The 20,000-nt window shown below is 48.0% G+C and overlaps 2 protein-coding genes across 8 annotated transcripts in view; both read right to left on the bottom strand.

The window, feature by feature from the left end:
• Positions 1-20,000, bottom strand: part of creb5b (cAMP responsive element binding protein 5b) — a gene marked incomplete in the record, with an annotated part of 77,807 nt that overhangs the window by 21,765 nt on the left and 36,042 nt on the right.
• LOC115187732 (cyclic AMP-inducible protein BP74-like) lies at positions 1,614-3,527 on the bottom strand. Of its 7 annotated transcripts, none has more exons than XM_029746744.1 (2): positions 1,859-3,527; positions 1,614-1,813 (listed from the first exon to the last, which is right to left on the bottom strand). In XM_029746744.1, the coding sequence occupies exons 1-2, from the start codon at positions 2,751-2,753 to the stop codon at positions 1,800-1,802; spliced, it is 909 nt and encodes a 302-aa protein (XP_029602604.1). In that variant the 5' UTR covers positions 2,754-3,527; the 3' UTR covers positions 1,614-1,799. The 7 variants fall into 7 exon arrangements, with proteins under 7 accessions (XP_029602604.1, XP_029602605.1, XP_029602606.1 ...); XM_029746745.1 differs by having other exon boundaries at positions 1,614-2,398; positions 2,462-3,527; XM_029746746.1 differs by having other exon boundaries at positions 1,614-2,353; positions 2,462-3,527.

Here is a 20,000-nt window from a genome sequence, read left to right as displayed (position 1 = left end):
TCTCCTGTCTCTCCATCTCCTCTCTCTTCATCTCCTCTCTCTTCATCTCCTCTCTCTCCATCTCCTCTCTCTCCATCTCTTTTCTCTCCTGTCTCTCTCCATCTCCTGTCTCTTCCATCTCCTCTCCTCTCCATATCCTCTCTCTCTTCATCTCCTCTCTCTCCATCTCCTCTCTCTCCATCTCCTCCCTCTCCATCTCCTCTCTCTCTATCTCCTGTCTCTCTCCATCCCCTCTCTCTCTCCATCTCCTCTCTCTCTCCATCTCCTGTCTCTCCATCTCCTGTCTCTCTCCATCTCCTCTCTCTTCATCTCCTTTCTCTCCATCTCCTGTCTCTCTCCATCTCCTCTCTCTTCATCTCCTCTCTCTCCATCTCCTGTCTCTCTCCATCTCCTCTCTCTTCATCTCCTCTCTCTCCATCTCCTGTCTCTCTCCATCTCCTCTCTCTTCATCTCCTCTCTCTCCATCTCCTGTCTCTCTCCAATCTCCTCTCTCTCCATCTCCTGTCTCTTTCATCTCTCTCTCTCCATCTCCTGTCCTCATCCATCTCTCTCTCTCCATCTCCTGTCTCTTTCATCTCCTGTCTCTCTTCATCTCCTTTCTCTCCATCTTCTCTCTCTCATCTCCTGTCTCTCTCCATCTCTGCTCTCTCCATTTCCTGTCTCTCTCCATCTCCTTTCTCTCTCCAATGTCCATCTCCTCCTTTACCCCTCTCTCTCTCCCTCCCCTATCTCCCCCGTCTCACCCCCCACCCCCCTACCTCCCAGCTGCTGTCAGTCAGTCAGTCCAGTCTGTCCAGGCCTCCTCATCCAGGCCTCCTCCTCCAGGCCTCCTCCTCCAGGCCTCCATGTCTCTTTAACAACCTTCACATTCATGATTCCCTGGGTCACCACGCCAGAGAGAGAGAGAGAGATAATGAGCACATCAACCCTCTCCTCCTCCTCCTGCCTCCCACACCCCTCCCTTCCTCACTCCTCTCTCTCTCACCCTCCTTCAGGGGAACTCTAGCTGTCTCAGATGAACGCATCACGCTCCACACGCCACAGTAACATCTTAGCAATGTGGAAAACAAAACAACAGTATCTCAGGTATTTTATGCACACAGCTGGCCTGCATAGTTTACGATGTAGGACGTTTTGAGTGACAAGTATGGGGCATTCATCATATCTAGGTTGTCATGTACTGTAGCATCCCATTCTATGGGACCAGTGAAACCATCAGCCTGTTAGCCCAGTGAAACCATCAGCCTGTTAAGCCTGTTTCAGTCTGTTCCTGGCACAGCCATAGAGTTTATATCTGCCTGTCTGGCTCTCATCTCATACTGTAACGCCCTGGCCATAGAGAGGGGTTTTTTGTTCTTTATTTTGGTTAGGCCAGGGTGTTACATTGGGTGGGCGTTCTATGTTCCTTTTTCTATGTTTTGGTATTTCTTTGTTTTGGGCCGTGTGTGTGTGTGGCTCCCAATCAGGCACAGCTGAAGCTCGTTGCTGCTGATTGGGAGTCACACATAAGGAGCATGTTTTTCCTTTGGGTTTTGTGGGTAATTGTTTCTGTTTGAGTATTTTCTTAACAGGACTGTTTGCTGTCGTTTTGTTCATTTTGTAGTGTTCTCTTGTTTATTTGAATTAAAATTCTAATGATGAGCACATCCTCTGCTGCACCTTGGTTCCCTCTTACAGACAGCCGTTACACATACTGTACTAACCAGGAACCACCTGACAGCATAGGGATTTTTATCAAAGGTTAACCAATGTCATGGTCCTCTCAGCAGTATTTCCTATATTCATTGGATAGATCAGTGCTACCTGATATTACCTTCATAGATCCTACTGCTGTTATGGTTCCTGTTCTTCATATTACCTTCATAGATCCTACTGCTGTTATGGTTCCTGTTCTTCATATTACCTTCATAGATCCTACTGCTGTCATGGTTCCTGTTCTTTATATTACCTTCATAGATCCTACTGCTGTCATGGTTCCTGTTCTTCATAATACCTTCATAGATCCTACTGCTGTCATGGTTCCTGTTCTTTGTAATACCTTCATAGATCCTACTGCTGTCATGGTTCCTGTTCTTTATATTATCTTCATAGATCCTACTGCTGTCATGGTTCCTGTTCTTCATAATGCCTTCATAGATCCTACTGCTGTCATGGTTCCTGTTCTTTATATTACCTTCATAGATCCTACTGCTGTCATGGTTCCTGTTCTTTATATTACCTTCATAGATCCTACTGCTGTCATGGTTCCTGTTCTTCATAATACCTTCATAGATCCTACTGCTGTCATGGTTCCTGTTCTTTATATTACCTTCATAGATCCTACTGCTGTCATGGTTCCTGTTCTTTATATTACCTTCATAGATCCTACTGCTGTCATGGTTCCTCTTCTTTATATTACCTTCATAGATCCTACTGCTGTTATGGTTCCTGTTCTTTATATTACCTTCATAGATCCTACTACCTTCATAGATCCTACTGCTGTCATGGTTCCTGTTCTTTATATTACCTTCATAGATCCTACTGCTGTCATGGTTCCTGTTCTTCATAATACCTTCATAGATCCTACTGCTGTCATGGTTCCTGTTCTTCATAATACCTTCATAGATCCTACTACCTTCATAGATCCTACTGCTGTCATGGTTCCTGTTCTTTATATTACCTTCATAGATCCTAATGCTGTCATGGTTCCTGTTCTTTATATTACCTTCATAGATCCTACTACCTTCATAGATCCTACTGCTGTCATGGTTCATGTTCTTTATATTACCTTCATAGATCCTACTGCTGTCATGGTTCCTGTTCTTTATATTACCTTCATAGATCCTACTACCTTCATAGATCCTACTGCTGTCATGGTTCCTGTTCTTTATATTACCTTCATAGATCCTACTACCTTCATAGATCCTACTGCTGTCATGGTTCCTGTTCTTTATATTACCTTCATAGATCCTACTGCTGTCATGGTTCCTGTTCTTTATATTACCTTCATAGATCCTACTGCTGTCATGGTTCCTGTTCTTTATATTACCTTCATAGATCCTACTGCTGTCATGGTTCCTGTTCTTTATATTACCTTCATAGATCCTACTACCTTCATAGATCCTACTGCTGTCATGGTTCCTGTTCTTTGTATTACCATCATAGATTCGACTGCTGTCATGGTTCCTATTCTGTTCCCAGAACCTTCAGAAGCTAAAGAAAGCCTTTTCTCTCTATTTTAAGTACTTTAACATCAGCACTAATATAACTCTGCATACACGCATGCAATGCACACGCACACACACTCAGCCACACACATCACTCCAACACACACAACTCAACACTCCTCAGCAGGGCCGGCTCCAGGCATAAGCGAACTCAGTCGGGGTGTCAACTTCCTGTTGAGAGTTAGAATAGTAGAATACACAAGGTGCAAGTTCGAAATGTGGTTGTGGATCAGCAATTTTTCTGTTGTTTTGTCAGCCACTGACAGTTACTCAATTATCCATGTCAACCACCTCCACCTCCACCTCAGCCTCAACAGCACTTCTCACAGTCAGAGCCTGGCCTAGACTGGCCTGGACTGGCCTGGACTGGCCTGGACTGGCCTAGACTGGCCTAGACTGGCCTGGACTGGCCTGGACTGGCTAGACTGGCCTGGCTAGACTGGCCTGGCCTGAACTGGCCTAGACTGGCCTGGACTGGCCTGGACTGGCCTGGACTGGCCTGGACTGGCTAGACTGGCCTAGACTGGCCTGGACTGGCCTGGACTGGCTAGACTGGCCTGGACTGGCCTAGACTGGCCTGGACTGGCTAGACTGGCCTGGCTAGACTGGCCTGAACTGGCTAGGCTGGCCTAGACTGGCCTGGACTGGCCTAGACTGGCCTGGCCTACACTGGCCTAGACTACTGGCCTAGACTGGCCTGGACTGACCTAGACTGGCCGAGACTGGCCTAGACTGGCTCTAGACTGGCCTAGACTACAACACAGTGGGTTAGATCAGATCTGTCTAGACTACAACACAGTGGGTTAGATCAGGTCTGTCTAGAATACAACACAGTGGGTTAGATCAGGTCTGTCTAGACTACAACACAGTGGGTTAGATCAGGTCTGTCTAGACTACAACATAGTGGGTTAGATCAGGTCTGTCTAGACTACAACACAGTGGGCTAGATCAGGTCTGTCTAGACTACAACACAGTGGGTTAGATCAGGTCTGTCTAGACTACAACACAGTGGGCTAGATCAGGTCTGTCTAGACTACAACACAGTGGGTTAGATCAGGTCTGTCTAGACTACAACACAGTGGGTTAGATCAGGTCTTAGAATTATAAGTGAAATAATCTGTCTGTAAACAATTGTTGGAAAAATGACTTGTGTCATGCACAAAGTAGATGTCCTAACCAACTAGCCAAAACTATAGTTTGTTAACAAGAAATGTGTGGAGTGGTTGAAAAACGATTTGAATGACTCCAACCTAAGTGTATGTAAACTTCAACTGTATCTGTTGCTTATAACAAAGCATCATTAGATGTGTATTTACTGTCTAGACCCCTTACTAAATGTACACTACACCTAACAGATAAAAAGCAGTCTCATCACATCACTCACATTCCCCAGACTGCTGACATGGACATCTTCCATGTGGCTCTACTGTCTGAGGAAGTCATCTGACCCTGACAGGCCACCATAACACCTCCCCATTCAGCCTTCAACCTGTCAATCAACACCCAGACCTGGGGTCCCTCCTCTGCGATAGTGGGAGCCAATCAGGCTGGGCAGCTGTCCGCCTATCTTCCACCACTCAATCATAGCAGCCAATCTCATGTCCTGAGCCACGTTCCCACAGAAGCCAGAGCAGAGACCCAGGCAGTGGAATGTGACTGCCCCATCCACCACTGTCTGCTCTGCACTGCACTGCACTGCAGACCCACTAATGTGCATGTCTGGGGCTGGGGGAAGGGGTATAGGGCTGGGAGGTGAGGGTTGGGGCTGATGTTGCCTGGCTCCATGCCAGCCAAACGTCAGGGGAGTGGGGGAATAGAGGGGTGGAGGGAGAAGAGACGGGGGAGTGGATAGCTTCCAGTCTCCCCTCCACTCACACAGAAGAGAGAGAGTCCGCCTGGCCTCGGGGCCCAGCAAAGTGCTCATTTATCAGCCCTGTATTGTGAGAGGAGTCCAGCTGGCAGGGCCTCCTCTACTATCTATCTGGCTTTTAACTGAATTAACCTCCATCAGGAGGAGAGGAGAGGCCGCAGGCTGCCTCCCGAATGGCAACCAAATACTATATTTATAGTGCAACGAGGGCCCAAGTCACAATAAGTGCACTCTAAGAAATAGGGTGCCATCTGGGACACAGATCCAGTGTGTCACAGTCAGGCAGCGTACTGTAGCTAGTAGAGGCAGGTCAGAGAGACAGGGGCCGCTCTCAAGGTTAAAACACAGTGCTAGCTACACCGACACACACAGCCCGTAACCATAACAACAGACACACTCACTACAGAGAGAGTTGAACTCCCGGAAGTCACAATCAAGCAGTACAATGTACCAGCCACAGCTGAGGGTAGCCACACAGCAGAGAAGAGAAGCACTGATGGTGGTACGTAACAATGGACTTCACCTACAATACAGTCGGTCTGAGCTGAAGTTCTACAACACAAAGAGCAGTTCCACTGCACATGACACTACTAACATGGTCTGTAGATTAAAAAACAAAGCATCTAGAGAACCAGGCAGGGATCTGGGAACCAGGCAGGGATCTGGGAACCAGGCAAGGATTTGGAACCAGGCAGGGATCTGGGAACCAGGACAGGGATCTGGGAACCAGGCAGGGATCTGGGAACCAGGCAAGGATTTGGGAACCAGGCAGGGATCTGGGAACCAAGCAGGGATCTGGGAACCAGGCAGGGATCTGGGAACCAGGCAGGGATCTGGGAACCAGTCAGGGATCTGGGAACCAGGCAGGGATCTGGGAACCAGGCAGGGATCTGGGAACCAGGCAGGGATCTGGGAAACTGGAACCAATCAAGTATTACAACAAACAAAGCAACTCTGTCGCAAACGAGAAGAGAGAAAGAGAGAGAAAGATATAGAAAGAGAGAGAAATATAGAGATAGAGAGAGAGAGATAAAGAGAGAGGAGATAAAGAAAGATTCCCTCACCGTGATACAGGCCAGGTTCCCACTCTTCTACTCACTGGTTTCATCTGACACAACTGAATGACTTAGCTCAAACTGTCCCAGATCTAACTCAGCTCCACTAAGCTGAGCCCAAACTTATGGCCCTGGCTGGCTGCATTCATACCCACAGTGACGCAATGAACAGACCGACGGGCCTTCCACGGTGATGATCATCAGCAGGCTTGTGGTTACGTCCCAAATGGCACACTATTCCCTATATCATGCACTACTTTTGACCAGAGCCCTATGGGTCCTGGTCAAAAGTAGTGCACTGTAAAGGGAATAGGGTGCCATTTGGGACGTAACCACTGTCTCTCCCAACCCCTTCATCATGACCTCTAATGTACTTTAACACATGGTTGTGTTTGGCTCAGACTGTGCTCATCACCCAGACTTAACCACCACCTGCATTACCTGTAATAACACACACGTTGGTTTCTCTCTCTCCCCGCGGCTACATGTAGCCAGGCCACAGAACAGTCATTATGTCAGTGCAGGTGTTGGCCTGTTAGTGTTGGTAGTAGGCCTAGTGATCTGACAGCAGAGGATGGTATACAGTGTGGAGGAAGAGGACAACAGTCTGGTGTTTAGATGTACCAACCCTGTCTCAAACCTATCAGCCATATAATAAATCAACAAAAAGAGCTGGTAAGATGGAAAAGTAATGATAAACTAAACATATAATCACCATTTATTAGGTAGTAATGACACAGGTTGTCAAGGTTTATTTGTCTTTACCATTCAATGTTCCACGTTGATAAAATGCTGCCACATAGATTAAACATAAAACCTCAGCTACTGGACTGAAGATGCTTTCTCCCAGAGGGAAGAAGCCATTTACTGTCTGACCTCTAAACCCTGATCTCTGACCTCCTGACCTCCTGTATCACCCATCCCCCCTCCTCTCATTAATGTGGTGTCATTAATGATATTTATTAATGCTGTCTTCCTATTTGACACCCTCTCCAGCCGGCCCGGTGTGACTGATGTCCGTGTGAGTGCTCTGGCCACGTCCTGAACGCCACTCAGGTTTCCCCTGTTCCCTCCACTGGCCTGGCCAGATGACTCATCACTATTAACCCGAGAGGAGACGCCAACAGAGCGGGGAAGAACAGGGACGAGTGGGAAGAGATGGAGCCTGGGCCGGGATGAGTCAATCAAACCCGATCAGTCAGGAGGACACACTTTCATTCCTCTTAAGAGTGGAGCAGAGGGCTCCTTCTGGGACCTGAGGCCCTTTGGGAGTCGCCCGATCATCACTAGTTAGAGACATTGAACCTAACCTAACCAGGCCTGTATGTGGGGTTACAGAACATTGAACCTAACCAGGCCTGTATGTGGAGTTACAGAACATTGAACCTAACCTAACCAGGCTGTATGTAGAGTTACAGAACATTGAACCTAACCAGGCCTGTATGTGGAGTACAGAAATTGAACCTAACCTAACCAGGCCTGTATGTAGAGTTACAGAACATTGCAACCTAAGCCAGGCCTGTATGTGGAGTTACAGAACATTGAACCTAACCTAACCAGGCCTGTATGTGGAGTTACAGAACATTGAACCTAACCTAACCAGGCCTGTATGTAGAGTCACTTTTAAAGTGGGAAAAGAAATATTATCCAGGGCTTAATATGGAGAGACCTCTCAAATGGCATCCTATTCCCTATATAGTGCACTACTTCTGGTCATAAACGAGTGTCCCTATAATATGGAATAGGGTGCCATTTGGGACATACATCCTCTATTTAGATAATAATGAGAGTGAACAGCTTATATTTAAAACCCTGCTTTGTTTCAATACCCTACGTCATGTCAGTCTCTTCTGGTCAGGCATGTTCAGCCAGCTAGCGTGTATACTCTGTACTGTACTTCTGCTAACAGGATTTATAATGAGGTTATACATCTAAAGCCTTAACTTTCCTGAAAACAGACCCTTCTAAACTCTCCCTCCCCCCCGCCCCCTAAAAACCACAGCATGGGTTCCCTGTCTGCTGCAGCTATAGAAGGGAGGGGGAGAGTGTCAGTGAGCCCCAACCGCCCCTCCCCAACATCTCCTCACCTCCCCATCCCTCCCCCAACACCTCCTCAACCTCCCCCATATCTCCCCCACCCCTCCCCAACACCTCCTCAACCTCCCCCACCCCTCCCCCACCACCTCCTCAACCTCCCCCATCCCTCCCCAACACCTCCTCAACCAACACCTCCTCAACCTCCCCATCCCTCCCCCCACCACCTCCTCAACCTCCCCCATCCCTCCCCAACACCTCCTCACCTCCCCCAACACCTCCTCAACCTCCCCCACCCCTCCCCCACCTCCTCAACCTCCCCCATCCTCCCCCCACCCTTCCTCCCCCACCTTCCCCCACACCTCCTCCAACCTTCCCCCACCACCTCCTCAACCTCCCCCCATCCCTCCCCACACACCCTCCTCAACCTCCCCTCCCCCAACCCTCCTCCATCTCCCCCACCCCTCCCCAACACCTCCTCAACCTCCCCCATCTCTCCCCCCACACCCTCCTCCCCCACGCTTCCCCCACCACCTCCCAAGCTCCGCCATCCCTCCCCCCCTCCCCACCACCTCCCACCACCCCTCCTCAACCCCCTCCCCCAACACCTCCTCAACCTCCCCCATCCCTCCCCCAACACCTCCTCAACCTCCCCATCCCCTCCCCACCACCTCCTCAACCTCCCCCATCCCTCCCCCAACCCCTCCTCACCTCCACCATCACTCCCCCACCATCCTCAACCTCCACCCTCCCCCATCCCTCCCCCAACACCTCCTCAACCTCCCCCCCATCCCTCCCCCACCCCTCCCCAACACCTCCTCAACCTCCCCATCCCTCCCCAACACCTCCTCACCTCCCCCAACACTCCTCAACTCCCCACCCCTCCCCCACCTCCTCAACCTCCCCCATCCCTCCCCCACACCACTCCCACCCTTCCCCACCATCTCCTCAACCTCCGCCATCCCTCCCCCACCACCTCCTCAACCCCCCCATCCCTCCCCCAACCCCTCCTCAACCTCCCCCATCCCTCCCCCAACACACCTCCTCAACCTCCCCCATCCCTCCCCCACCACCCTCCTCAACCTCCCCATCCCTCCCCACACCTCCTCAACCTCCCCTCCCCCAACCCCTCCTCAACCTCCCCCACCCCTCCCCCAACACCTCCTCAACCTCCCCCATCCCTCCCCCCACACCCCCTCCCCCACGCTTCCCCCACCACCTCCTCAACCTCCGCCATCCCTCCCCACCACCTCCCCACCACCTCCTCAACCTCCCCCATCCCTCCCCCAACACCTCCTCAACCTCCACCATCCCTCCCCAACACCTCCTCAACCTCCCCATCTCTCCCCCAACACCTCCTCAACCTCCCCCATCCCTCCCCAACACCTCCTCCCCCACCCTTCCCCCACCACCTCCTCAACCTCCGCCAATTCTCCCCCAACATCTCCTCAACCTCCGCCATCCCTCCCCACCACCTCCTCAACCTCCCCCATCCCTCCCCCAACACCTCCTCAACCTCCACCATCACTCCCCCACCATTTCCTCAACCACCCCCAACCCCCCAACACCTCCTCAACCTCCCCCATCCCTCCCCCCACACCCTCCTCAACCTCCCCCACCCCTCCCCCACCACCTCCTCAAGCTCCCCCACCCCTCCACCAACACCTCCTCAACCTCCCCCCATCCCTCCCCCAACACCTCCTCAACCTCCCCCATTCCCTCCCCAACACCTCCTCAAGCTCCCCATCCCTCCCCCACATCAGGAGGCAGAAGGCAGACAGACAGTCTGTTGGAAAGTAGTGGGAGTCTCTCTGTAGTGTAACTAGAGTCACTCCTTCCTTCCCTTCCCCCACTGGGCCGAGCCGGGTACAGTCTCCTTGTGGCTCCAGACGAGAGAGAGAGGGAGAGAGAGAGAGACAGAGAGAGAGAGACAGAGAGAGACAGAGAGAGAGAGAGAGAGAGAGAGAGAGAGAGAGACGGACGGACTTTTGGTCACTAACATGAACGGACTTTTGGTCATGTAGTTCATATAAAAAATGTAATAATGAATTTAACCGGACGGACGGACGGACGGACGGACGGAGAGAGAGAGAGAGAGAGAGAGAGGCAGAGAGAGACAGACAGACAGACAGACAAACAGTCACCAGACACAGTCACACACACACACAGCAGGGCTAAACATACACTTGGCAGCCTCTCCCTCTGCCTCTTTCTCCCTCCCTCTCTCTTTCCTCCCTGTCAGTCTAATGGATTGGCCTTTCTGCCTCCACTCTACATCCCCCACTGGTTTTCCTCTTGTAAAGCAGGGCTCTGTGGACCAGCCGACCAGGTTATTTACTACAAAACCCCAGCCTCTGGGGGGAGAGAGGGAGAGGAAGACAGACAGACAAGGAGAGGAGTGGAGAGAAAGCGCCTGAGAGCGAGATAGAGAGAGAGGGGGAGGAAGGGAGGGCTAGAGAGAGAGAGTAGAGGGGGAGGAAGAGAGGAGAGAGATAGAGAGAGAGAGGGGGAGGAGAGAGGGCGGAGAGCGAGAGGGGGAGGTATGATCAAGGAGCACAGTCAGGAACAAAAGTGCCTGGGCTAATCTACTGTTAGCAGGCAAATTGAGACAAAAGGCACCTTGCTGCAGCTATTTCAGATAGAGAGTAGAAGGGATTTGGAAGTAGTGCTTCCAAAATCATTCATCTGAATCATAAATTGAAATATTTATTTGACAGTTTGTATTAATAGACTCTGAAAAGTTTCTGTTTATCAGACATATACTGAACCAAAATATAAACGCTATATGCAACAAATTTCAAAGATTTTACTGAGTTACAGTTATATAAGGAAATCCAGTCAATTTGAATTCATCAGGCCCTAATCTATAGATTTCACATGACTGGAAATACAGATAAGCATCTGTTGGCCACAGACACCTTAAAAAAGGGTAGGGGAACATAGGACCAACACTTTACATGTTGCGTTTATATTTTTGTTCAGTGTGATTACACAGGTCGCTAGAATAACAGATCACTTTCCCTAGCTGTGTTGCCGTCTTTACCATGGCTGAAACAGAATGGTTAACAACTGGGTCAACTGTTGAATGGTTAACAACTGGGTCAACTGTTGAATGGTTAACAACTGGGTCAACTGTTGAATGGTTAACAACTGGGTGAACTGTTGAATGGTTAACAACTGGGTCAACTGTTGAATGGTTAACAACTGGGTCAACTGTTGAATGGTTAACAACTGGGTCAACTGTTGAATGGTTAACAACTGGGTCAACTGTTGATTGGTTAACAACTGGGTCAACTGTTGAATGGTTAACAACTGGGTCAACTGTTGAATGGTTAACAACTGGGTCAACTGTTGAATGGTTAACAACTGGGTCAACTGTTGAATGGTTAACAACTGGGTCAACTGTTGAATGGTTAACAACTGGGTCAACTGTTGAATGGTTAACAACTGGGTGAACTGTTGAATGGTTAACAACTGGGTCAACTGTTGAATGGTTAACAACTGGGTCAACTGTTGAATGGTTAACAACTGGGTCAACTGTTGAATGGTTAACAACTGGTGAACTGTTGAATGGTTAACAACTGGGTCAACTGTTGAATGGTTAACAACTGGGTCAACTGTTGATTGGTTAACAACTGGGTCAACTGTTGAATGGTTAACAACTGGGTCAACTGTTGATTGGTTAACAACTGGGTCAACTGTTGAATGGTTAACAACTGGGTGAACTGTTGATTGGTTAACAACTGGGTGAACTGTTGAATGGTTAACAACTGGTCAACTGTTGAATGGTTAACAACTGGGTGAACTGTTGATTGGTTAACAACTGGGTGAACTGTTGATTGGTTAACAACTGGGTCAACTGTTGAGTGGTTAAACAACTGGGTCAACTGTTGAATGGTTAACAACTGGGTGAACTGTTGATTGGTTACAACTGGGTCAACTGTTGATTGGTTAACAACTGGGTCAACTGTTGAATGGTTAACAACTGGGGAAACTGTTGATTGGTTAACAACTGGGTCAACTGTTGAATGGTTAACAACTGGGTGAACTGTTGAATGGTTAACAACTGGGGTCAACTGTTGATTGGTTAACAACTGGGTCAACTGTTGAATGGGTTAACAACTGGGGTGAACTGTTGATTGGTTAACAACTGGGTCAACTGTTGATTGGTTAACAACTGGGTCAACTGTTGAATGGTTAACAACTGGGTCAACTGTTGATTGGTTAACAACTGGGTCAACTGTTGAATGGTTAACAACTGGGTCAACTGTTGAATGGTTAACAACTGGGTGAACTGTTGATTGGTTAACAACTGGGTGAACTGTTGAATGGTTAACAACTGGGTGAACTGTTGAATGGTTAACAACTGGGTCAACTGTTGAATGGTTAACAACTGGGTGAACTGTTGAATGGTTAACAACTGGGTGAACTGTTGAATGGTTAACAACTGGGTCAACTGTTGATTGGCTAACCACCGGAATTTATCTCTTTTTTATTTTTCATTTTGTTACTTTTACCCCTTTTTCTCCCCAATTTCGTGGTGTCCAACTGGTAGTTACAGACTTGTCTCATCGCTGCAACTCCCGTACGGACTCGGGACTCGGGAGGCGGGAGGCGAAGGTCAAGAGCCAAGCCGCACTGCTTCTTGACACAATGCCCATCCAACCCGGAATCCAGCCGCACCAATGTGTCGGAGGAAACACCGTACACCTGGCGACCGTGTCAGCGTGCACTGCGCCCGGCACGCCACAGGAGTCGCTAGTGAGCGATGGGACAAGGACATCCCTGCCGGCCAAACCCTCCCCTAACCCGGACGACGCTGGGCCAATTATGCGCCGCCCCATGGGTCTCACAGAGCATGGACTCGAACCCAGAATCTCTAGTGGCACAGCTAGCACTGTGATGCAGTGTCTTAGACCACTGCTCCACTTGGGAGGCCCCTAGAATTGACTTCTAATTGTGTTTTCCTTCAGAATGTGTTTCTCTTGTCATTATGATCTAACATGTCACATGCTACATTTAGCTTTAGCATTTACGCTAACATTGGGAACCAAACCTGACAGAGTGGAGAGAGAGAGGTGACTTAACTGACACCCACAGCCATGAGGAAGTGATGTTACTGAGGCCAGAAAATGACAACACGTTAACAGGCAATGAATCTCATGGGAAATAGGAAGTCTGTACTAATGAGTGAATCTATGACACTATGTAAGAAATGTTAACAGAAAGGGGTGTGGTTGACATTGATGTTTTCAGAGTTGTTGTTGAAGAGTTGCACTTAGAAAAGTGTAGATGAGAAACTGGTCAGAGAGGTTACATAAAGTGTTAGCCATCTACCCATCTGGTGTTGGCTGGCCGGCTGACTGGCTGGCTGGTTTACCCTGGCCTAGCCCTGCCGGAGGGGAGGGAGCCCTGGAGGCTAGTCCTGTCCCATTCACAGGCCCTGAACCGTACCCTGAATGCCTTCACACATACGCCTCCCATCAGCCTCAAATCAGCCTCCCATCAGCACAGCTAAAACAACACGCAGTCACCCAAAGACAAACACAGCAGACACACTGCTCTGCTCCGCCCCTGCCCTCCGCCCTACCGAGTCCCTCTCCCACACACACACATGTTCACGCGTGAAAAAAACACACCACACACACACACATGCACTCAGAGCGGAACACAAGTAGAAAAGAGGTGTTTTGAGCCATATTCCTATGCTTGTGAATATGACTGTAGCCCATGGTTGTGGGTGGGTCATGACCCTACTCTAAGCCCCTGGTGTCAGCACCATGATGGAGGGAGACACCCACCTCTCTAACTCCCTCCCTCTATCTCTCCCTTCCTTGTCAGGCCTCACCACAGATAAGCTGGCAGACACACACACTGTTAGTGTTTTCACTGTACATCCTCACCAAGCTCACATGTTCTGAGAAACTGTCTGTGGAGAAATACTGACGTTTGACAATGTAGAAGGATGCTAGTTGACCTGTAAGTCTCTGTATCCCTGTTAGTTCTCCTCCGTTATGCCTCACTTTACCCTGTACAGACACACACTGCAAGAGGCACTGTTTGTCTCAACACACACACACAGTGCAAAAGCACGCTCACGACACACGCACACACAGCACGCTCGCTCACACACAGGCACAGTTTAACCCTCCACACTAGCAGTCAGTCAGTTGTAACAGAACGGCTGCAGCAGTAGAGCTCACGTTCAGCTGTGTCCTTGGCTCACCGCCCCTCTCTCTCCAATGACATCACCCCCTGACAATGCCACCATTCATACAGATGTTGCTTTCAAAACCTGGAGATACACTCCTATTGTCTGCTGCTGGTATTCTTCTACACCACCCACGGTCTAGCCAGAGGTGCTGTCTGTCTGTCTGTCTGTCTCTCTCTCCATTTCTCTCTCTGTCTGTCTGTTTCTCTCTCTGTTTCTAACTGTAACGGTCGTCATACGTAATGGACCAAGGCGCAGCGGGTTAAGTGCTCATCTTAACTTTATTTGAACACTTAATTAACAAAACGATCGAACGAACAGTGTTGCAGGCTAACACACAGCAGTACAACAACAACTTCCCACAAAGGGACAGGTGCAACAGGGCTACCTAAGTATGACTCTCAATCAGCAACAACGATGTACAGCTGTTCCTGATTGAGAGCCATACCAGGCCAACACAAAGAAATACACAACATAGAAAACCATAGAAATACAAAACAAGAACATTACCCCAAAACCCCGGAACACATAAATCAAACACCCCTGTTACATAAATACATATCCATAAACCCCGAACCACATAAAACAAATACCCCCTGCCACGTCCTGACCAAACTACAATAACCAATAACCCCTTATACTGGTCAGGACGTGACACTATCTCTCCATCTTTCTCTCTCTTGCTCTCTCGCTCTCATACCATGTAATGGTGTAAGTAGTTACAAATGACTTGACACAGTTAATCACTCAACATGGAGTGAAGGTAACTTGACACAGTTAATCACTCAACATGGAGTGAAGGTGACTTGATGCAGTTAATCACTCAACATGGAGTGAAGGTGACTTGACACAGTTAATCACTCAACATGGAGTGAAGGTAACTTGACACAGTTAATCAATCAACATGGAGTGAAGGTGACTTGACGCAGTTAATCACTCAACATGGAGTGAAGGTGACTTGACACAGTTAATCACTCAACATGGAGTGAAGGTGACTTGACACAGTTAATCGCTCAACATGGAGTGAAGGTGACTTGACACAGTTAATCGCTCAACATGGAGTGAAGGTAACTTGACACAGTTAATCACTCAACATGGAGTGAAGGTGACTTGACACAGTTAATCACTCAACATGGAGTGAAGGTGACTTGACACAGTTAATCGCTCAACATGGAGTGAAGGTAACTTGACACAGTTAATCACTCAACATGGAGTGAAGGTAATTTGACACAGTTAATCACTCAACATGGAGTGAAGGTGACTTGACACAGTAAATCACTCAACATGGAGTGAAGGTGACTTGACACAGTTAATCACTCAACATGGAGTGAAGGTGACTTGACACAGTTAATCACTCAACATGAAGTGAAGGTGACTTGACACAGTTAATCGCTCAACATGGAGTGAAGGTGACTTGACGCAGTTAATCACTCAACATGGAGTGAAGGTGACTTGATGCAGTTAATCACTCAACATGGAGTGAAGGTGACTTGACACAGTTAATCACTCAACATGGAGTGAAGGTGACTTGACACAGTTTAATCACTCAACATGGAGTGAAGGTGACTTGACACAGTTAATCACTCAACATGAAGTGAAGGTGACTTGACACAGTTAATCACTCAACATGAGTGAAGGTGACTTGACACAGTTAATCACTCAACATGGAGTGAAGGTGACTTGACACAGTTAATCACTCAACATGGAGTGAAGGTGACTTGACACAGTTAATCACTCAACATGGAGTGAAGGTGACTTGACACAGTTAATCACTCAACATGGAGTGAAGGTGACTTGACACAGTTAATCACTCAACATGGAGTGAAGGTGACTTGACACAGTTAATCACTCAACATGGAGTGAAGGTGACTTGACACAGTTAATCATCAACATGGAGTGAAGGTGACTTGACACAGTTAATCACTCAACATGGAGTGAAGGTGACTTGACACAGTTAATCACTCAACATGGAGTGAAGGTGACTTGACACAGTTAATCACTCAACATGGAGTGAAGGTGACTTGACACAGTTAATCACTCAACATGGAGTGAAGGTGACTTGACACAGTTAATCACTCAACATGGAGTGAAGGTGACTTGACACAGTTAATCACTCAACATGGAGTGAAGGTGACTTGACACAGTTAATCGCTCAACATGGAGTGAAGGTGACTTGACGCAGTTAATCACTCAACATGAAGTGAAGGTGACTTGACACAGTTAATCACTCAACATGGAGTGAAGGTGACTTGACACAGTTAATCGCTCAACATGGAGTGAAGGTGACTTGACGCAGTTAATCACTCAACATGAAGTGAAGGTGACTTGACACAGTTAATCACTCAACATGGAGTGAAGGTGACTTGACACAGTTAATCACTCAACATGAAGTGAAGGTGACTTGACACAGTTAATCACTCAACATGGAGTGAAGGTGACTTGACGCAGTTAATCACTCAACATGGAGTGAAGGTGACTTGACGCAGTTAATCACTCAACATGGAGTGAAGGTGACTTGATGCAGTTAATCACTCAACATGGAGTGAAGGTGACTTGATGCAGTTAATCACTCAACATGGAGTGAAGGTGACTTGACACAGTTAATCACTCAACATGAAGTGAAGGTGACTTGACACAGTTAATCACTCAACATGGAGTGAAGGTGACTTGACGCAGTTAATCACTCAACATGGAGTGAAGGTGACTTGACGCAGTTAATCACTCAACATGGAGTGAAGGTGACTTGACACAGTTAATCACTCAACATGAAGTGAAGGTGACTTGACACAGTTAATCACTCAACATGGAGTGAAGGTGGAAATTGCCTCTTCTTTCTTGACCTCATTGAACAACTCTGTAAATATGACTCTCTCGTACACTTGTTATTTCTGACCTACATATTTGATGTATTTTGCAGAATTCAGCACAACAAGTACTTCAATGGTCAAATAAAACTATAGTTTGGTCGGGTTTAAAACAATATACAAGTTTAGTAGGATCATAAAACTAAAAATGTGATGATGTTGAGGTGAAAAAAATCCATCGACTCAAACTACAACTCTTGCATCAGGATAGCTTTGATGGCTGGTCTCGGTGCATATTATGAAATGTTTCTTTAAGAGAAACTATTTTTTCCCTCCTCAAGTAAAAAGGAGTACATTTAGAGCGTGCCAAGGATGATGTCATGGCCCATCCAGTGCCAGGTCCGTGGCCAACAGAGCTGCAGTGTAGGAACATATAGTATTGTTTACCTCATAAGAAACTCAGCACCAAGCCTGACGCTTAGTGACACATTTATTGTCCCTAGTAACAATGTAAACAATAGATAATTACCCAGATAATAAATAACACGTTTTTATACACGAGCTGCAGCTCAGAAGCAGAGCTTTTTAAATCTGTCCGCATTTTCTAAACCAACTGAACGGCAGTTTGGAAAGGAACGGGTGATAACAGCTTTACATTAAACAGATACTAACCCACGGTCGGAGACTACACCACTTTGAAATTGGAACCCGCTCACATTTGTGACTTATGTCCCGTGGTTGGCACACAGGGAGACATTGTGTAGAAGTTGATGAGGGTTTGTTGTGGCTCTTCCTGTCCACAGAAATGGAGCGAGAAAGACTTTCATCAAACAAACAATGACATCAAACCATCTAAAAAATAGACTTTCAGAAATAGAATACTGTGTTTCGACAAACACAAACACACACACACAGCATGGGATATGTCCATAAACACACCAGCCAGCTGGTCTGCGCATGCTCTGAGGACGCGGCTAGGGATGTCGTCTGGGCCAGCAGCCTTGCGAGGGTTAACACGTTTAAATGTCTTACTCACATCGGCCATGGAGGAGAGGGGGGGCCGCAGTCCTTGTAGTGGGCTGTGTTGGTGGCACTGTATTATCCTCAAAGCAGGCAAAGAAGGTGTTTAGTTTGTCTGGAAGCAATACATCAGTGTCCGGGACAAGGCTGATTTTCTTTTTGTAGTCCGTAATTGCCTGTAGACCCTGCCACATACGTCTTGTGTCTGAGCCGTTGAATTGCAACTCCACTTTGTCCCTATACAGACATTTCACATGTTTGATTGCCTTGCGGAGGGAATAACTATACTGTTTATATTCAGCCATATTCCCAGTCCTCTTTCCATGGTTAAATGCGGTGGTTCGCGCTTTCAGTTTTGCGCGAATGCTGCCATCCATCCATGGTTTTTGGTTAGGGTGGGTTTTAATATTCACAGTGGGTACAACATCTCCAATGCACTTCCTTATAAACTCACTCACCGAGTCAGCATATAGATCGACGTTATTCTCTGAAGCTGCCCAGAACATTTCCCAGTCCACGTGATCAAAACAATCTTGAAGCGTGGATTCCGATTGGTCAGACCAGCGTTGAATGGTTCTAGGCACAAGTACATCCTGTTTGAGTTTCTGCCTATAAGACGATAGGAGTAAGACAGAGTCGTGGTCGGATTTGCCGAAGGAGGGCCTTATATGCATCGCGGAAGATAGAGTAGCAGTGGTCCAGTGTACTGCCCGTGAGAGTGCTACAATCAATATGCTGACAGAATTGAAGCTAGTCTTGTTCTCAATTTGCTTTGTTAAAATCCCCCAGCTACAATAAATGCAGCCTCAAGGATATATAGTTTTCCAGTTTTACATAGAGTCCAGTGAAGTTCCTTGAGGGCTGTCGTGGTATCTGTATTCCTGGTCGTAATGTTGGTAAGTTGAGACGTCGCTCTTATATCCAATAGTTCTTCTTGGCTGTATGTAATAACACTTAAGATTTATCTGGGCTAACAATGTAAGAAATAATACATAAAAAAACGAAATACTGCATAGTTTCCTAAGGACTTAGGAATCTCTGTCGACGATATCATCTCGCCATCTTACAGTGACGGCGTACACCGGCCAAACCCGGACATGCTGGGCCAGTTGTTTGCTGCCCTATGGGACTCCCAATCACGGCAGGTTGTGATACAGCCTGGAATCAAACCAGGGGTGTCTGTAGTGACGCCTCAAGCCAACTGAGATGCAGTGCCTTAGACCGCTGCACCACTCAGGAGCCCCACTGTATCAGCCCTCCCTGTATCAGCCCTCCCTATATCAGCCCTCCCTATATCAGCCCTCCCGTATCAGCCCTCCCTGTATCAGCCCTCCCTATATCCCCTCTGCCTTCAGCCCTCCCTGTATCCCTCCCTGTATCAGCCCTCCCTGTATCAGCCCTCCCTGTATCAGCCCTCCGTGTATCAGCCCTCCCTATATCAGCCCTCCCTGTATCAGCCCTCCCTGTATCAGCCCTCCCTGTATCAGCCCTCCCTGTATCCCTCCCTGTATCAGCCCTCCCTATATCAGCCCTCCCTGTATCAGCCCTGCATCAGCCCTCCCTGTATCAGTCCCCTATATCAGCCCTCCCTATATCCCCTCTGCCTTCAGCCCTCCCTGCAGCTCATAACTATTTACACTAGAGACAGACAGACAGGTCTCCCTAGGCCTCCTAGCAGCTCAGCCCCACCCCGCAAAATCTATTAGCCGTCATTAGCCCCCAAGCCCCGGGCCCTCAGCAGCAGCACTCACTCCCACTGGGCAGGAGAGGGTTAACTCCGCCAGGGGAGGCCTTCAGTTA

Source organism: Salmo trutta, unplaced genomic scaffold (assembly GCF_901001165.1).
Source record: "Salmo trutta unplaced genomic scaffold, fSalTru1.1, whole genome shotgun sequence".
Taxonomy (NCBI): Eukaryota; Metazoa; Chordata; class Actinopteri; order Salmoniformes; family Salmonidae; genus Salmo; species Salmo trutta.
Note: the sequence above shows the minus strand (reverse complement) of the source record. Positions and strands in the feature narration are given on the sequence as shown.

What these genes read in the sequence shown, in the direction of transcription:
- LOC115187732 (XM_029746742.1), bottom strand. Translation starts at nt 2,753, where the DNA reads ATGAACCATGACAGCAGTAGGATCTATGAAGGTAGTAGGATCTATGAA.